We start from the raw sequence: 19,642 nt of genomic DNA, 5'->3' as shown, positions 1-19,642 counted from the left end.
CAGGCAAGATAATGTTTGGGGGGGAAAAAGCAAACAAATAGAAAAATGAAACATGGGCTGAATATGCTACAAGTTGTAAAAAGCTTTCAATGTGGGGCAAAAGGTGGAAAAAAAATCTTCAAATGTTGGATCATCTGATGCATATATGCATGCAGGATAAGAGATGCAGTCAAAGGAGGCAGGTTACATGAAAGCTGTGCAAGACCCCAGGTCAACAACCAAGTGCCCTCGGCCCTATGAAAGAACAAGGGGCTACACCAGGCTGCTGCCAAGCAGTGGGCAAGGAGGAGGCACCACCCTGGCTTGGGTGCAGCACAGAGCTCTGCCACAGCTCTTCTGCTCCAGGATCCACCATGTCAGGCAAAGCGCGGAGCAAGGGACATGTCACATGACACTGCCAAGCTTCACATACCAAATATCAGTGCTGCGGCAGGTGATTTGGAAAAGGAGAGCAGACTGAGTGCAATCTGAAGAGTCATGTCTGCAGTAACTTTTATCAGGTGAGGAATTATTTTTGGTTTAGCCTCTTCCACACTAACAGTTTCTTAAGTTAAAATTAAGCTGTATTTCTTGGTTTAAAATAGTATTTATAACGAATTCCATCTATTTCCAGCTTTAAAACTAATTTCTGAAGATAAACACTCACATAAATTAAGGTGCCAGGGTTACTTTGTTATGATTATGCTTTTCTGCTGTATACCCTTTTATTTATGTGCTATCGGCCAAGAGTGAAAATTTGAGCAACTAGCCCATTGCTCCACAGTGACCCAACAAACTAAATGAGAATGAAAATTCTAGTACTGACTTCATTTAAGGTTTTAAAAAGACTTATTCTAAAAAACAGATACCTACAAAAAGGAGAAATCTCTACTCAGCAGAGCAATATTGCTTGTGTATTCTTCAAAGGTTATCAGCACAATATTGAACACAACTGTGCTGAATACGCTAAGCATGAGTTATATATGCTTAATACCCCCATTATACAGTAGTAAAAGGTGTGAGAAGTCTCACTGATGAGTACTAAATGACTCTAGTAGTACACAGAAATATACTGAATAAGACAGAAGTTTCAGTGCATCAAGAGGAAAATATTAACCATCCCACTAAAAGAGACAAATAGAAGACGACATTTCTTCACAATCTGAGCATTTGTGGCTCAGATGCATAATATTCAAGAACACCAACCACTTATGAGGTTGTGGGAAGAGATACTAAAAATTAATTTCCCAAACAGGAAACTAAATATGGTAATTTAGACCGTGTGCTTAAGGCAAAACTGCAATACATTTCTAAATTTCTCTGGCTGAAAATGAATGTCTTGTTTAAAATATACCAAAAGCTCAGATCTCTCTAGTTCCATACTATTGCATTTTATAAAACATTCAAAGATCACTAAAAAATTTAATTGGATCCATTAAAAGGTGCACATCCAACAGAATCAATATTCCAAAGAAATTAACATAGGGGGAAAAAAAAAAAAAAAAGAAAGAAAGAAATCCACATATCCATGCCCTGAATTCTTTGAACTGCAAATAAATCAGTCAATCTTCAGAAATACATATCGAAGGGAAATGGAACGAAAATTGTCATTGCTTTTCACAACACGGATCTATTATAATTAGGCTAATTAACACCTCAAAGCAAAATCTTGTAATTAGCGTATTCTTTTTGTAATCAAGATTATTTTGTAGCCTTTCTAACTTTTGCAGATTGATGACATACAGCAGATTAAGTTAATGAAAAATAAGAAAGCGAATAAGATTTTTACATTACTCTCAAGAATGAAGCTAAGATGGATTACAAACTTTAATATCCAAATTGCTTCCGAAGTCATTAGAAGCATACATATTTAATCACATAGGTTGTGTATCTATTTTCCCTTTCTCCTGGCAAATCTGATCTACGGCAGAAAACAAGCAATCCTGCTCCCGCTTCTACCCTGATTCATAAAGCAAGAAGTCTTCCAGTAAGTCTTTTCCTGGTTTTATAATTCCTAGCAGGCCTAAAGCATGTCTTTTAAAAACATATCCAGTTCTTAATCAAAGATTCTGGCAGCACTGACTTGCCCACCATTCTAGGAGAACTATTCCAGCTTATATTGCTATTTAGAGTTTGTTTATATTTACTTACCGCTTCTGTGTCCAGACAGAGGATTTTTGTCAGATTAAGAAAACCCTTCACTACAAAAACAACCTTTTTACTGATGCATAAATGTATACTGGTTAAGATCATAATACCTCTTAACTTACTACAGCCTACTCCCGCGTAAGCACTTGCTCCAAAATTCCCACCAAATATCAGTTTAATGTTGGGATGTTTTAGTTTCAGGGTGTGAATCCCATATTTAGTTTAAATTAATTCTAAAATATTATTTACACTGTAAGTGCTACCAGAAATAGTCTTAAAATCTATACTGCCAGTTAATTTAAGACAATTTCTTTTTATTGATAAGCTGCATACAAATGAAAGTCTTTAGTCTGCCATTAAAAGACAAAACTCAAATCATTCACATAATTCTATTCTGATCTCCTTCCAATTTGTCAACATCTTTTTTGAGAATGGGGAATCCTTCCAATAGTAATCTCATTAATGCTATGTTTTAAGAATAATACTGCCTCACTAAATTTACTTTATACTCACCAGCTGATCCACTTAAGGATCATATTATGTTTCGCTACTATGAGCTGACATTCAGTTGGATATCATAACAGCTCTTTTGATGTTGCTGCTTAACAAACCATACCAACGCCTTGCTCACACAATATGTGACTGACATTATTTGTTGTTAATCCACTTGATTCTCATTTGGTGATATTAAAAACATTTTTTTCAAGTTAACCCCTTGTTAAAGCACTCAATTACATTACAGAGATGTCCTAGACTTAGAACCATTCTAGTTATATGAATTATTATATTAGCAGTTATATATGCTGCGATAATTTTGAAGTCTTTTAAGAACTGGAAGAAGTGTGTCAAACACTTTTAGTAAGTATAAGTTTATGATACAAATAAGAATTTGCTTATCAACCAAAATGAAAATCTATTACTTCTTTTGTAACAAGGCCACCAGCTATTAACTACGCAATCATCCTTTAAAACACAAGCTGATATAGCTATCTTGCTTTAATTAGCAGTTGTGACATAAAAGAAAAAGACTGTAATTTGCTAATACATTTCTTGACTGTGAGAATTTTTCGAAGTGACATGTAGCTCACAAGATATGCTGAAAAAAACCAAAACATATAACTGCTTTTCAAGCAAACTGAAAAGAATCAACTAAAAATGCAACCGAAGCCAATTTTCCCTCAAACCTTTAGATGTTCCCTTTCTACAGCAATGACCCTGATTAAATGAACAGGATTGTTAAGAACCTGCTGAGTTGTATGTTTGAGGACAGAAAAAGGCTCAGCTCTGCTTCACTGCATCTTGCTATACATCTTCAAGGACACAAGTAGAAGAAAGATATTACAATAATTATTCATATTAGTTTGATCTTCTTGCTCAGAGTTTGGAAGTCCCAGGCAAGAACACTGTTTTCTGAAAACTCTTCCATAAAACAGCTGTAAGAAAACCGTATGCAAGAAAAGAATATAGTTGGGAAAATGGCTAGCCAAGTTTTAAAACTCTAGGCTGTACTATTTCAGGAGACAGGATGAAGACAGTATCAGAGACTCGCCCAGGCTTCAGCTGTGCAATTGCTTGTACTAATTCTTCCCTGATGAATGCCCTACACTTATAGGAATGATTCATCCAACTCCCTCCTTCCCTGATCTCTCCACCGCAATTCATTCCTTCTTGCAATGGAGACGCAACTGGAAAACCAGTGAAACTTCTCAATGTTTACCCTACTTTGATACTCAGCTATCTGCCTTTTCTTGTCATTGTTTGTATTGCATTTCTTTTCATTCCAGACACTAGTCCCATTCTGATTACACTCTAATCAGCCATGATGGGGGAAACATTTCAGCAGTTCTCTCTCTCCTGAAGTTAAAACTCCGGTTCACTCTGGTATCCCTGCTAGCCAAGCAATGAGGTTTGGGGTTGAGTGGTTATCTTAGTGTGCACACATAAAGCTCTGTTCTACATGGTGTATGTCTTATTGTCATTAGGTACATATTTATTCCCTGTGTCTCTTCTCTTGGTTTGGCTTTGATGACAAGATGTCAGAAGCCTGAACCCAAACAGAGAGTCCAACTTCAAGAATACAGATGGCTCTCAATTTGTGAGATCAGCTCTGTAGGTGGGAAAAAGCACCTGTCTTCTGCTCATCTAGTAGTCAAGGCCATGACACAAGGTACACAACTGCATCAGGTCAGATAGTTTATTTATTCACTGTATTAGCAAAGACACGCAGCAAATTCCTTCTCAGAACTTACTCGTTGCACTTCACTGCTTCATGAGGTCAGACTACCTGTCAGACCACAGAGTCAAAGCAGTAAATGCTCAAGTTAAACTGTGATCAAAATGGTTTTGTCGATACCACATAAAGTCAAAAACACTGTCTGGTAACCCTGAATCACTAAAAATGTGCTAATAATGAACAAGACTGAAGAGTTTCTAAACGGATGAAAAATCTAGCATTGAATACAAAGAATTACACATTAGAGTAGGTTCATTTTAGCCATAAGCTTTTCCAGTCACCATTTACTGCACACCTATGATACTCATACCCATAACTTGCATTTCCAGCTATGATACACCAGTAACAAATTTTCTCACCATCTTTCCATATTGGCTTGTGTGGCAGAAGAGAAGAGAACGTAGCCATGGAATTGCATTGCTCTGAGTTTAATCACCATTATTCCATAAAAACAGAACATGGGAGTAGCAGATGAGACCTAAAGCCCTCCAAGTCTTCATTCTCCCCCAGCAAATGCTAACCTGCATATGCATAAACTCAGAAGTACAACCACATACATAAACACCTTTAAACAGCAAATAAAATCACTGGGAGGCATAGACTGACAAGGTCCAGACCTTACAGGACACTACATACTATAAATAGTCTACAATTTTCAAGCAAGGGAGAATAAAAATAGAAAAGATGAAATTTAGCTAAAGGTTCTCTTAGCCAGCACAAAAAGTCTCCATACTGAGAAGATCCCAATGAGAGCTGGCAGAGAGGCAAAGATGTTAGTGAATCTGATGACAAAGAAACAGTGATGGCCAGAACAAAGCAAATGTTTCTTGAAGAATCTAATGGATGAAAAAAGCATCCCGAAGTAAATAGGCATCTACTAATTTTTAGTTCAGAAATTATTTCAAGCAATACATAGCATAACGTTGGAGAAAGTAAGGTGGATTCTGTTCCTATTCAATGGAGTAACTTCTTAAATAATGTTTAAACTTCAATTTCAGTTAGAAAAGAAAAATTCCATATTCATTTTCTGATAGGATTCAGCTTCGACTCCCTGACACGAATTGCCATCACCTAATTAGCCCATGCCAGAGAAGACTGATGTGCCATCCAACCTCCTGCACTCCCAGAAACACCACAGACCTGGGAGTGCTGTGATAGAAAGAGAGCTTAAACAGAAATTAACTTCACAATTGGGAGAATAGTCTCGTACAAGTAAAAACAATTTAAAACAATATTGACCTTATTGTACGGCTGAATTGAGCTCGAATGACCAAAAAATAAGCTTTTATCATTCATTTTGCATTAGATCCGTCTTGAAGATGGCTTCAGCTGCATTCAGCTATCAAATAGAGAAATTGCTCCAAAATTCTGAGCAATTACTAAAACAAGTGGAACGTGTATCACACACGCATTGCTCCATTACCAGTTACTCAACTTTTCTCAAAATTGTTACAAAAATGCATACACATTCCCAAACCCTCCAAAAGGAAAGCCATCTGTGTACGTGCATAGGTGTGGTTCAGATGCAGCTCCCTGACAATAGTAAGCAATAATATATTTCCTGTGGAGATTAGTTAGTGCATGAGATGTAGGGTTCAAATGCAATAACAACAGAGTTCACTGAATATAAATAATATCCAGTTAACTGGAACGGTTGGGCATATATTTATATTTCTTATGGCAATATAGAAATTGGACCATTTTCCAAATACACTTCACAAGGGCTTAGATTGGGCAAAAGCTCACGAGGTATAACATCAGCCATAATTATTATGATTTTCTAAATAAATTGCACTAATTGAAACTATTTGGAATTTTATCTAATGATTTGTTTATTTTATATAGGTACTTAATTTTACTAGGTGATACTATATACAAAAAAATGCAAAATCACTAAATAATTATTTTTGCCTGCTTTATGACATACTATTGTTTCATTCTAAGCTACTGTAATGGGCATCTTAAATTTACTGGGGGAAAAAACCCCAAAACATGCACTGCAATTCAGAATCATCACAGCAAATCTAGAAGGACAAAAATATGTCATACTGAAGGAAAATACAATCAGTCATGAATCTGCGACAGGAACACTCAGTATTTGTGTTATTGTTAAAATTCTGTAATAATACATAATAGTCCAAAAATTTAAAGATCCTAAAAGGCACAACTGCTCCATTACTCCAATAGAAAGACACATTTATAAAACAGCCACGATTCTATTTAAAATACCTAGGGAAAAGTAACAAGAAGAACGACAGACTGACATTAGAAAATTGAAATCTCATCAAAAGAGCAAATCTTATCTTCAAAGATTATATGAAAAGATGAACGAGTTGTATATGTGTTCACACATGAGTATTTTTGTTGTTTTTCAAAAAAACATTTTTTTTTAAAATGCTGATTTATGATTGAGTTTTGGGTTTGTTTTTTTTTTTTTCTCTCCTTAACATATATATCTTCTATTCATATTTCTATGTAATTATTACACAAATCCACCAGAAACAAAAAAAAAATTCCCTGAGTATTCCCTGAGTCCTTATGGCCAACCTCCACAAGCGCTATTTTTCAGCTACACATAAAATATCATGTAGTGGCAGTTAAGCCTTTCCTAAAAATGTAATTATTTTTTCTTACGAAAACCAACTACAGTCTAACAAATAAAGTTGTAATTCGTTTTGGTTACTATGCATGAAGGTGAGAATAAGAGGCAGTAACCCTTGAGGATATATTTTAGTTATACATTTCCTTGTAAAGATTTCATAGAATTAAAAATCGTAAGATTTACAGTAAAAGGTTAGCTGTTTTGTCAGAAGACCAAACTAACAATAAATAGAATTACCTTATACTTTTAGCTAATTGTGACACTGAAGCCAGAAAAAAGAAACATATTTCAATTACTAATTCAATATTGTTGAGAACAGAAATTCTAATAAATTTTTCCATCATGTGTTTCTTACAAAATTTCAGTAATGGTAATATGATAAAAGACATGTGGCAGGGCGTATCTGTTACTCTTTAAATATGACAACAAGCACTGGGAAAACGGGTACCTCAGCAAGCTCCAATACTCTTACATCTCTGACAGCCAGAGAAAGTTTTAATTAGTTTGCTAGTTCAGGGCTTCCTAGACTAAATGCAATTCTGTCATTTCTAATGCATTCTCATGATCAGCTAATGGATTTTTTTTTTTTTGTTTTTGCCTCCAGCTCAGACAACCTTCCTGTCTTATAATTTCTCCTAAATCAATTCATAGGTTATCCATATTTTCTCATCTGGAACACTAATGAGCTTGTCTAAAATTCAGTTTTAATGCACCATTTGCCTGACTCACTGAGGTGTTCTTTTTCAAATCCACATCACATTCCTGTCTTACTTCCCAAAATTTCAGTAGAAATCAGTGGATGCACCACCATTTGAAAATCTGTCACTCATGTGCCTATATATACACTGAGTTCAGAACCTTACTACACACCCACACACACACAGATACAAAAGGCTTGATTAGCATTTTTTGAGCCCAAAGACTTATGTACAAACATTTCTGTTTTTTCAAGCATTCTCCAAAATCATACACAGCTTGGAGAACAAGAGGATACTCTAAATATTCAAGTCCAAATGCCAAAATAAAACATGAATTTGTCTTGGTGGTGCTAGAAATGACAGAACCAGAATAGTTTTGGCTGTATGGGATCTCGGGATGACACCTACTCCAAACTCCTGGTCAAAGTAGGGCTGCCTTCAAAGTCAGATCAGGTTGCTCAGAACTTGTGCAGCACAGTTCTGTTGCATTTGGTGGCCATTAAATCTCTCTCTTCTATCCAGTGACCTATTTTGAATGACTTATGGAAGAACTTCACATCTCTATGATTTCCATGTTAAGCAGCTCTTATGAATCTACAGTGGACTTCAGAGTTCAAACTGAACAGGAATTAAATATTTATGTATTTATTTGTCAAGATAAACTTTCAAATTATATGTTCTCTTTAGGAAGGAAAGCGTTTTGAAACTTTTTCAGGAGATTCAAATGTTTGCATGTGGAATGTGCACATGGTACCTTGTGGAGGTTGTCACTGCATAGGCAGATTGCAATCTAAGCCCACACAGAGGTAAATGAGATACTATTCTTGACTTGACCAGACCAAATATGCAATTTTAATCAGAAAAAGGAAAAGCCTTTAAACTGGGATGGTCGTTAACTTATCTGAGAAAAACAGAAAGAGCAGCTGAATAACTTAAGCTAAAAATGCACCAGATAAACACAATCTGAAGGTAGCACATTTCCCATCACTTGAAGCTTTCGTGATTACGTTTGTGTGGTTTACAAAAACATGCTGTAGTCAAACATAATTTACTGGATTCAGAGAAGAGCAAAACATGTAAAACTACTTATTTCTCTAATACAAGAAATTAAATTACATGTTCAAAAACGTTTTTTATATGTCTGTACTATCTAGAAACGTATAAAATGAAGACATCAGAATGGAAATATTCATAAATGTTGAATAACATAATAGCCCAACATTTCTCTAGCCCCTCTTGACTGTACTTTATTTTCTCTAGTCTTCTCGACATACTGCTAAAATAGAAATACACTGTTCTTCATCAAAATACAAAGGTAAGGATCTTTGGCACCCTAGTTTCCACCATTGAAAAAATCCATATCCTGTAGTTCGATTTGTAATTTCTTTATTTATAGTTTTTGAGGTGTGCTATCAAAAACAAATCTAGCTAAACCAAAACTTAACACAAGCAACTTGAGAAACTATGAAACTACAACAGTACTCTCACTTCTTGGATAATGTATTCTCTTTTCTGGGCAAGGTGTTGGAAAATAAAAAAAAGGAAAGGATAACAGGAAATTCACTCACAGAAGACTCAGTAATTTGCTCTTTTCACAGCAGATCACGGTTCACAGCACTTTCAGTTCCAATGACAACACCACAGAATCACAGAATCAACTAGGTTGGAAAGGACCTTGAAGATCATCTAGTCCAACCATTAACCCAACACTGCCAGTTCCCATCTACACCATATCTCTCAGTGCTATGTTGACCCTACTCTTAAACACCTCCAGGGATGGGGACTCCACCACCTCCCTGGGCAATCCATTCCACTGCCTAATAACCCGTTCTGTAAAGAAATACTTCCTGACATATAGTCTAAACCTTCCCTGGCGCAACTTGAGGCCATTCCCTCTTGTCCTATTGCTTGTTACTTGGTTAAGTAGGATCAGGATCAGAATAACAGAGCTCGTAACCTCGTGTTCAGTTGGCATCAAAATGAATTTGGGATTTTAGTCCGCCTTCCATATCAACAACAAAATCATCAAGGTTTATAATGAAAGTTAATTCCCATGTTTTCAAAAGCTATTAGAAATGAAACATGAGTCTGTAAATTTGTGTACATTGTTAGAGTTTCACATCCAAAATAATTTGTAGAAAGAGAAAATAATTTTCTTCAAAAAGAAAGAAGAATAGGTGTAATTTCTTTGAAAGGTGACTCACCGTAAGGAGCATAGGAACCATACAGAGACATCATTTTGGGGGAATTAAAGAACTAGCGATTTATAGTTTATCTCTGTTTTATTCTGAGAACAAAAACATCAAGTCTAGTCTCACACTCAAATGAAGGCCTACATTTCTATCCAGCCGACCAATCTCAAGATCCACGATGTCTACAAGAAAATTGTTAGTTACAGGTGGATGGGACAGATAAGGTTAGCTGGCTTTGATTTTTAATACAATGAGCATTCCTACAAGAAAAACTACTTGTGTGAGTATTTTAAATAATGGAGCTACCCATCTTGAAGCTTACTAGGATAAAATTATGTAACCAGCTTCCCATTATTAATGGCAACTCAGGGACAGAAAGGCATCAGGCCACGGACTCAGCAAATCACACTGACAGTGACAGAACTTTGAAGTCTACTACCATATTTCTCTGGACCACACAGCTCCTGCCCCTGTATATGCACTCACAGCACAGGTACATTTGTACAGACACAGGAAACATGATATGCATAAATATATAAAGATTTTTCTCTGACAATAAAGAAACTGGTCTACCTGGTTAAAAGCTAGATAACACTAATATATACATTATACACATTACCTAACATCACTTTCATCTTGCTCTTAGAATACTGGACACATGTTTTCACTTCTATTAGCAAATTTTACTCAGTTGAAAGGTAACTGCTTGAGCATCCACTCCTAATTGATCGCAGCATCAAATGAAACAGGTTTGAAGTTTCTTTAATTTGCTTGGTTGGCTTTGCTTGTTTTTAACATGAACCTCTCTTCCATGGTATAATAACAAAACAAGAGAATGTACTCAGATCCCTGCCTTAAATTGAATGTTTCATGAATTTCTAAACTGCTTTTACAAGACAAACATAAGTAAATAGTTGTTTCTACTATATTCCCGCTCATACTTTGAGATTATAAATTATTTAGAACAAGAACTTCTAAATATGTTTGAACAGAGCTTTCCACTAGAGATCACGAACAAAAACTATTCAAGTTTTTATTATCAAAGTTTATTAAGGTAATTATGTAAAATGAGTAAATATAGCATCAGGCTAAAGGAAGAAGCAAAGCAAATTGAAGATACTTGCCTGGGTAACGAGTGGCTCCAATAGCCTCTCTACTGTGAGAGTCCTGATTTCCAAACTTTTGGGGTCCCATTTCAAAATGATAGGTGACGTTGCAGAAGTCATACTCCCTAGAACAGACAAAATTACACAACATCCATGAAAATTATTAGTGTAATATCCAACTACTCCATATAATTTATTTAGAGACTAGCATATGTGCTGTTCCCATTCACATATAAAATACTTCTCCATAACCTTACTGGTGTTCCTCTACTCCCCAGAACTCCCAGGTGCACCACTGCCACATCCACTGACTGCTTAAACATTTATAAGCAGAATTTTTTTCTCTCCTATACCCCTTAAGAATAGATACCCTATCATGCAGCATACATGTTATATTGGGTGTACGTAGCAAGGTTTTGGTCATGGGGGGCTGCAAGGTGGGCTCTGTGAGAAGAGGCCAGGGGCTGCCCCATGCTGGATGCAGACTGGACCCACCACAGGACACAGCTGAGCCCATCTGCAATGGTGTCACACCTCTGGGAAAACATATTTAAGAAAGGACAAAACGCTGCCTGGCAGTGTGAGGAATGAGGTAAAGAAAGTGTGAGAAACAATCCCACACATGCCAAGGTCAGAGGAGGAGGGGGAGGAGGTGCTCCAGGCACCAGAGCAGAGATTCCACTGCAGCCCCTGGAGAAGACCATGGTGAGGCAGCCCATGGAGGACCACATCGGAGCAGATATTACTGCAGGCCATGAAGGACTCAACACTACAGCAGATAGGTATGTCCTGAAGGAACTCCATCCCATGGAGAGAGCACACAGCAGCAGGTTTATCTTGAAGGACTGCAGTCCACAGAGGGGACCCACACTGGAGCAGGGGAAATGCGTGAGGAAGGAGCAGCAGAGATGAAGTGTTATGAACTGACTGAAACCCCCATTCCCCATCCCCACTGCACCGCTCAGAGCAGGAGAGACAAGGAAGTAGAAGAGTCAGGGGTGAAGTCTGTTTGCCCATGATGGTAACTGGTAAATGATCACCCTCTCTTTGTGTCCACTTACAAGGTTTTCATCCTATTTTTTGCCCCTGTCCGGTTGAGGATGGGCAGTGACAGAGTGGCTTGGTGGGCACTTGGTAGCCAGTAAAGGTCAACCCACCAACACATGGAACACAACCAATCCAAGAAGCCTGTTCAGCTTTTTGAGTAAAACCTCCCCACAGTATTCAGGATTTTGAAATTTTGCACCAAAACCAGTAGTACTCATTTTAAAACAAAAAGGATTTTCCAGACCATCTTAGTCTTAAAAGTTTAAACACGGTGTAAAACAAAGGCAACAGCAAGTTGCTGTCATTTTATTTGCCATTTCAGATTTTCATGAAATTTTCAAGGCAGTTGTCTTCATTTTTGAAATTCCAGATACAGAAAAATCCAGCTGTCAGGTTGTGAGAGACATACAATGCACCCCACTGAGCTGGAAAGTGATATAAGTATTTGCTGACAAGCAATGCCACGCATATACTAACTTGTCCATAAAAAAAAAAAAAAAAAGACACAGAAAATTTCATGCAAAAGATATTCATTTTAGATAATTCTGGTTTAAATATTTCCCTTTATTTTAAAAATAAAACAAAAAATTAGAAGTTCCATATACCTCGATCTCTATGAGAACTCTAGCAGGGAAAGGCAAACCAATAATATCATATTGTACATTGCATAAGTGAGATCCAAATCAAGCCCTCTGTATATAATATCCCAAATGTTTAAAATTGTTTTCTCCAAAAAACTACGTTTAACTGACAAGCTAATTTCAGTAATAAATAAAAAAACAAAACAAAACCAAATCACAATTCAGTGAACAAAAATCAAAAGTTCAGCTATTGGTCCTTGCATAACAATCCACTTAATAAAGCTTAATTCAATCAGGTACGTATTCAGTACTTAGCAACATTATCCAGTATATACAAAACCAGTTCTACTGCTTTATTCAGGAGAATGTCTTGACTAATTACTATCACTCAAAATTAACAGGCTAGTAAGTCTATGCAAAATTTATTCACAGTCTGCAAAAGCTTTTCACTGTGTTACTAGCAGACAACTTAAAATACTTGCTCAAAAAGAGAGGCGTATCAGAACTCCCTAATCAATGCATTTATAAATCACACACATAAAACCAGCCCACAGCCTCCTCTCATTTGCAAACATTTGGGGGCAGAATTATCTGATAATATCTAGTGTGTGCTAAAATTGCTATTATTCAGTTTCCACTCCTCTACAAAAAAATCATTAGGCTTCATGTTTTACAGTGCCGAAAACACCCATACATGTGATTAAGGAAAACTATGAGACAGTTTCTAGTTGCTGTAAACATGGTTAATGTGGGAGCTATCCTCATTTTTCCAACAGACAATGTTTAATTGTCTTTCAGAACCTGTATCTTTTTTATATAAAGATGGTTGCTACTCCAGTTGGCCTCTGTGTTCAAAAAATAAGTTTTAAGTAGACAATTATTCTAGTCAATAATTTATGAGTTATGATATTTTTAAATGTGTCAGATACAGTTTCTTTCTTTCTAATAAGCACACTTTTCCTCACTATTAATATGGGTACTCACACACCTCTCGTTATAGAAAAATATATTCAAAGCTGTAACTTAGTCTAAAGTCTACAAAAGCAAACTAATTTCAGTGAATGGCAATAGTAGGGGTAACACAAAAGATAGCCCGCATGATCAGTTGTTTCAGTCAGACTATGACCTCAGTTTCAACCTTTACTAAGTAATAGAAAAAAATTTTCTTCAAAATTCAATATAAAAGGGTAGGCAATGCTTTCAACTATAAAAAGGATACATACAAGGAGAAGCCTTATTAAAAACCTATAAGAAAGTTTTTCATTTGCAGTAAAATCTACACCACAAAAGCAAGTAAGCAAAATTAAAAAGTCAAATTAGCGCATTTTCCTTGACATTTCTCCAGCTGCTGTCACAACAGCAATTTTAAATGACAAAAGACTAAAAAGAAGTTACCTGCCCAAGTGTATGTATACAAATAGATGCAATAGTTTGTCTTTGACATTTCTACGATGATCTTCCTAGACTGAACAGGTGAATGGGGACTGCTCAGTTGGATAAAGGATGCTAACTGTATCTTATGACTATCTGACCAGGTATTCCCCAAACCATTAGCTTTAAATACTTCACCGAAAACATAAATTGCTTCATAGCTTAGACCTGGCTTGGGGTTGTGCAGTAACTGTGAGGAAGATAACCTGTGTGAGCTAAGGTTAATGGCATCCCATAACAGTTTTCATATAAAGATAAAAGTGTATTATGATAGACAGAAGAAAACAGTAGTAGCTATAAGTAAAAGAAATCTCCTTTCCTATTACTTTCTAGAGAAGACATATCCACTATTTTCTTACATAGCTTAATTTTTTTGCTTTCCCCTGGAGTTTGCAAGTTATTGTCATTTTTTAAATACTCAGAACATACCTGGAAAACAATCCGTTCTTTATTCAAAATGTGAAATTAGGTTTCTCATCTGAGTTCCAACCTCTGTAATTTAGAAAAATGTACCGATTGTTCTTTGGGGTAAATCTCACTGAATTAAAATTCACATGCTGTTTTTATGATTGCAGAGTTAAGAAAACATTTTTAGAAGAAAGTTTCAGTGAAACATAATCTTTGTTGCTTATATATATTATCAACTGGCAGACTGTGATTATTAACTCTCAATTTGAAATTTGATATTGTTAAATAAGGAAAATACATTAATAGCACTGTAATAATACTGCTAAAGAAGTATACAGATGATTGCAGTCCTAATCCTGAAACTAGCTCCACACTTTTTCACGAATATATTTAAGGATTTCTATTACCTAACTGTGCTTTTTCTTCCTTGAGCATGTGACAAAATATGTATGTCTCTTGTTTCAAGCTTTTAGTTTTTCCTAAACACAACAATACAGAAATGTCTCTACCCAGCCCAGTAACTATCGTTCAATGTGAACATTTGTTTACGCAGTCTGTCTTCAAAGCCTATCTGTAAAGAAAGTAAGTATTCACTTTAGTCAACAAATCATCAGAGTGGATTCCTATATTAGAGCCAAATTCCACGTTAGTGGTATTCTTCATTAACCATAACAGTCGCCAAAAATCTAACCCCACAACCACCATTATCACCAACATTTTCACACAGCAGAATTTTACTTTTTGGGACCTTCTACAAAACTAAACTAATCTGCACGTGAAATTACTTGTTTGTCTATCACACTACAACGTATTGTTTACTTCTACAATAGATCTGCTTTCCTTGTGACTTACACAGATGTGCATCCTGATGGTGCAAAGCTGCTCACAAGTGACAGTGCATCTTATTTCTATGCTGCAACATAAATGTAACAGTAAAAATATTAACTTGACATGACCAAAAGCAAGATTTGATGAAGCAAACTGATAATTTTTTTAGAAATATAAACATTGCCAGACTAGAACAGGCCTCCAGTTGTTAGTCCAGTTCACATCTGCAATGCAGAACATTGCAGACATGAAAGAACGATGCTAAACATTTCATAATAAATAAAGGAAAAACCCATTCTACCTGATTCATAGCAAATCTGTAGGATTTATCTGATGGCAATACTAGATTGGCAATACTGGCTGCACGACTCTGTACTTCCAATGGTATATTTTCTACTGGAAGGCAAAAAAGGATCTTCACTGGCAAGAAAGCTGTCCAGCAAGGTAGAAAGTCAGGAAGTGGAGAGGAAGCAAAAGGCAAAATAATAATTTAATTCTCATTTCCAAATACTAAATTTGTAATAGCCCTAATACTTCAAGGGATTTATATGGACTATTAAAAAAAATAAAATTATGCTTTACAAATGATTGTCCCAGCTTGGCTTACAGTCCCTACATCCAGACCAATGGGGCACTTCCACACATGCTTTAAACTGGACTGATCTTCCACAGTGGAGAGGCCAGTTCAGCTCTCCCTGCACATTGCTATCCTTTGCACGTTGTAAGGGTGCTATGAATTCCATCAAGAACATAACCTGGTTGAACACTAACTAACCCTACAGAAGAAAACCAAGTTTTCAGTTTCCTGCCTCACTTTGGAGCCACATGCGTGACAGCACCAGTAACAAGTAAATCTCCAAATACTGCAGCAGAGGTGAAGGGGAGGACAGCACTGCCTCTTCAGCAGTAGCACGGACAGAAACTTGTTTAAGATGACTGAGAAAGTGAACGACAGACAGCCTGCGCTTTCTTGGTTTGCATCCTTAGATTGAGAACCATGTCAAAACAAACACCTCTCTACACAGAGACAGACTTATGTGAAGAATATGGAATTCCTTACAGCAGGATACACAATCTCTCGAGACAGATACAGGAAAATTCTGACTGACTTCACAGACGCATTTATACGCTTCACTGGGAGCTAGAAATCTAAATACTTGAATGGTTTTACCCTTGAGTATGCCTACAGAGTATAACAGCGTGACATTAGAGATGCACAAGCTGGCTCTGAATTACCTCATATGGGTACAGAGTAGGCTGAAGCACACAACAAACCAGCTCAGACATTAGAAATACTAGCAGCGCACCCAGTCCTAGAAACCCCACCACTGGGCTGATCTGGCTGGCAGAGGACTGCACTGATACCTGGTGGTATATATAGCTGAGATTCTGCTGTTACCTTACATTTATCTTCAATATTGAGTAATGCAGAGGTACTTGTGACCTGAGTAAAGTGCTGTTGCAAGAGCTCTGACACTCAAGGGAGCCTGGTTTCCAACGCTATTCTCAATCCATTTGCCCACGATCAGTCTCTACTAATACAAGTATACAAGTAGAGACAGAAGGACAGAGAGAAGAATGAGCGCATAACAATTGCAAAAAAGGGAAATAAAGAGAAAATGGTAAGAGGATGGAGACTAACAATAAGAAGTAAAAAAATCAATGAAAAAAAAGGAATAAAAACATCCATTTCTACAGATAAAAGAGCCTATCATTAGTCAATGACAGCCCGGTACAGCCTCCAGCAGATCAGGCTGAAACAACCAGAGTTGACATGGGCAGTTCCCATCATCTTTCCTAATAAAAAGAGAAAGATGAAAGAAAGATTTAAAAAAAAAAAAAAAAAAAAAAAAAGATGGAGCAGGATGGTTTGAAGGAATATCTGTCTCCACATGTTCAAACAAGTTTTTGACATAATTGTTTATTTTGTTTTACCAATGTGACTCTTCTCTCTTCTTTCCTAAAACTTCGGCAGTTAAAAATAAGCCAAAATAAACCTTTAGGCCCCACTCCCAAGCTTAACCACGCAGAGAATTTTTAATTTGAGCTTTTCTAAGCTCTCGACTTCCTTTTGGATTCACAGCCCTCTCCCCTTCTACTAACCCTCCACCTCCACGTTGGATTGAGATTCTGGTATGGCCTCAACAAAACAAAGTTCTTAAATGGAAGCAGCGGATTTTGCAAACTCAGACTTCTAGCCAATAAACCATTAAGTAAGGAGGAAAAAGGCCTTGACAAGGGGAGGATTACCTTGGTAACAAAGACAGTGGGACTGTGACCATGCAGTGCCCTGACCCAGAAACAGGAAAGCTATAAAAAGGCAATGGCTGAGTCATTCACACTTTTCAGTCACATTAACCAGCTCAGTCTTGGAGGTAACTGCCTACACCAAGACCTGACTGAGCCGGAAGGGCAGATTGCCTTCAGAAATCAAAGAGGCCAGGAAGAACTCACAGGAAAGGTGCAAACTGCAGTGTAAGGGTCAGCGTAACAGAAAGGTTCCACCTACACCCACCCGCATGACCTGCTTCCTCTTCTGCTTTAACTAAAAGCAGTGATAATATGCTTCAAAATTCTGTGCAAAGCCTGTGTGCAATGTCCAATTTTTTTATAGCTACTATATGGCTTAGAAAAATAATTCTACTTTAAAGGCTCACACATCTACAGCTACGGACTGACTATCTGTTTGGACGCTCACATCAGTATTACCTGAGTTGCTCAGGAGGAACGTGGTACCACAATGTGCCAGTGGTTGTACAAACCTACATCCCATTTGGTCCAGAACATCTTTGAGCTGCATCCAGTCCATCAGAGGCCCACTTCAGAAGGTTTAGACAAACTATAATATGAATCTGAGGGCAATCTGTGGACACTGGGACAAGAAGCTGGGCTATGAATTCAGCTCTCAGGTGGAGTTTACTATGCAGAAGATCCTCACTCTAGGAGGATGTTAGATACAATAACCCAATTCTTAAAACACCTAAAAATCTAATGATAGGTTCTCCATGACTAACCTGGTGAGGGCTATCAGTAGGAAGGATGAAAACTAGGGGAAGATTCACACTTGTTGGCTCTAACAAACATTACGAGTAAAATTGCTTGATGTAAAAGGTAATTTACTCCAAGATGAGCAAGCAATGAAAAATCTTGAAAACTGTTTTAAACAGCCATACATAGAATTCCTATATTCAAATACTTTATCTTGCATTATTCATAAGAACTTGCTTTTGTCAACTAAATAACTTTTACTGTCAAGCTAGGGGATTTTCTTAAAATGCTTAGTGAAATTGAAGATTTTAAGGAACCTATACCAAAAGGGAGCCCAAGCTGCAGCAAAAGATTGCCAAGTCACTTCTGTACAACCAAAGATTTTTTCCACAAATCGCTCTGTATTCACACAGCTCTTCAGTACCTCCTAATAAAAGTCTTCTCACAGAGTTCTGGACGTGATCAAAGCCTCTGAGCTCACTGCTGCTGGGATGCCGGTTCACGTAGGGTCATACTGCAAGCCCAGGAAAACCAAATGATTTTAAATCAGGTCCTTGGTGCAGATCCTGTGCTCTGCATTCTCCCTCCATCATATTTCCCACCAAATGACAGCAAATTTCTACAAATAGTAAAATAATACCTGTATAAGACATTTACGTTACTGTAAGTATGACCAATTTACATAAATGTCCCTCCTTTTTAAAAATAAAACCATAGCTTTTCAAAATTTACAGCAAGTTCTGTTTCTTCTTAAGGAAACATCAATCTCATGTCTTGCAGGAAAAAAAAAAAAAAAATCAACTTTTATACACTAAATCTATTTAACCTCGTTCTATTTTTATCCACTGTATTAAACTGTCATTAGTAATACCAGCTTACATTTCACAAGAGCAGAGAAGTACTACGCATCTTTGGTTTAAACTGATGCATGTTTGCTCCCCTTGCAACACAGAATTTGTACTTCAAATTCCAGTAGTTCTTCAAAGAAAGTTCTTGAACTTGGCTCTAACCATGACTTTGCAAGCTTCTGCATGTAGGGGTCATCCTTTCACCGAAAGTATCCTAGTCACAATTCCGCATACTTGGAAACTACAATTAATATTACCTCTATTTCCCTGCAGATTTTCTTCATTTCTCTGAAAGTGAACTCTTTATTCCACAAGATCAACAATTGCTACCTTCAAATGAAACAATGTACTTTTTTTTTTTTTTTCCTATGGAGATTCAAACCTTCAGGGTTTTTTGTGTTTTTTTGGTTTGGTTGGCTTTTTAAGGAGACTATTTCTCTGCTAGTTTCACTACAATAGCAATACTGCTAGTATCATCTCTACCCGTCTTTCTCCTTCATTAAGTTTTAAATTACCTATTAATTATTTTAATTAAGGTTTTTTTGCTCTTGTT

General features: G+C 36.8%; 1 protein-coding gene across 3 annotated transcripts in view; it reads right to left on the bottom strand.

Annotated features, from left to right (window-relative positions):
• CTNNA2 (catenin alpha 2) overlaps positions 1–19,642 on the bottom strand; it is a 524,441-nt gene that overhangs the window by 454,390 nt on the left and 50,409 nt on the right. For all 3 annotated transcript variants that reach the window (XM_074865479.1, XM_074865476.1, XM_074865477.1), the window contains exon 2: positions 10,977–11,083. In XM_074865479.1, the coding sequence (XP_074721580.1) occupies positions 10,977–11,078 (102 nt within the window). In that variant the 5' untranslated portion in view covers positions 11,079–11,083. The remainder of the gene's footprint in view (positions 1–10,976; positions 11,084–19,642) is intronic.

Source organism: Strix uralensis, chromosome 4, assembly GCF_047716275.1.
Source record: "Strix uralensis isolate ZFMK-TIS-50842 chromosome 4, bStrUra1, whole genome shotgun sequence".
Taxonomy (NCBI): Eukaryota; Metazoa; Chordata; class Aves; order Strigiformes; family Strigidae; genus Strix; species Strix uralensis.
The sequence above is the reverse complement of the archived record's forward strand: the minus strand, read 5'-3'. Positions and strand labels throughout refer to the sequence as shown.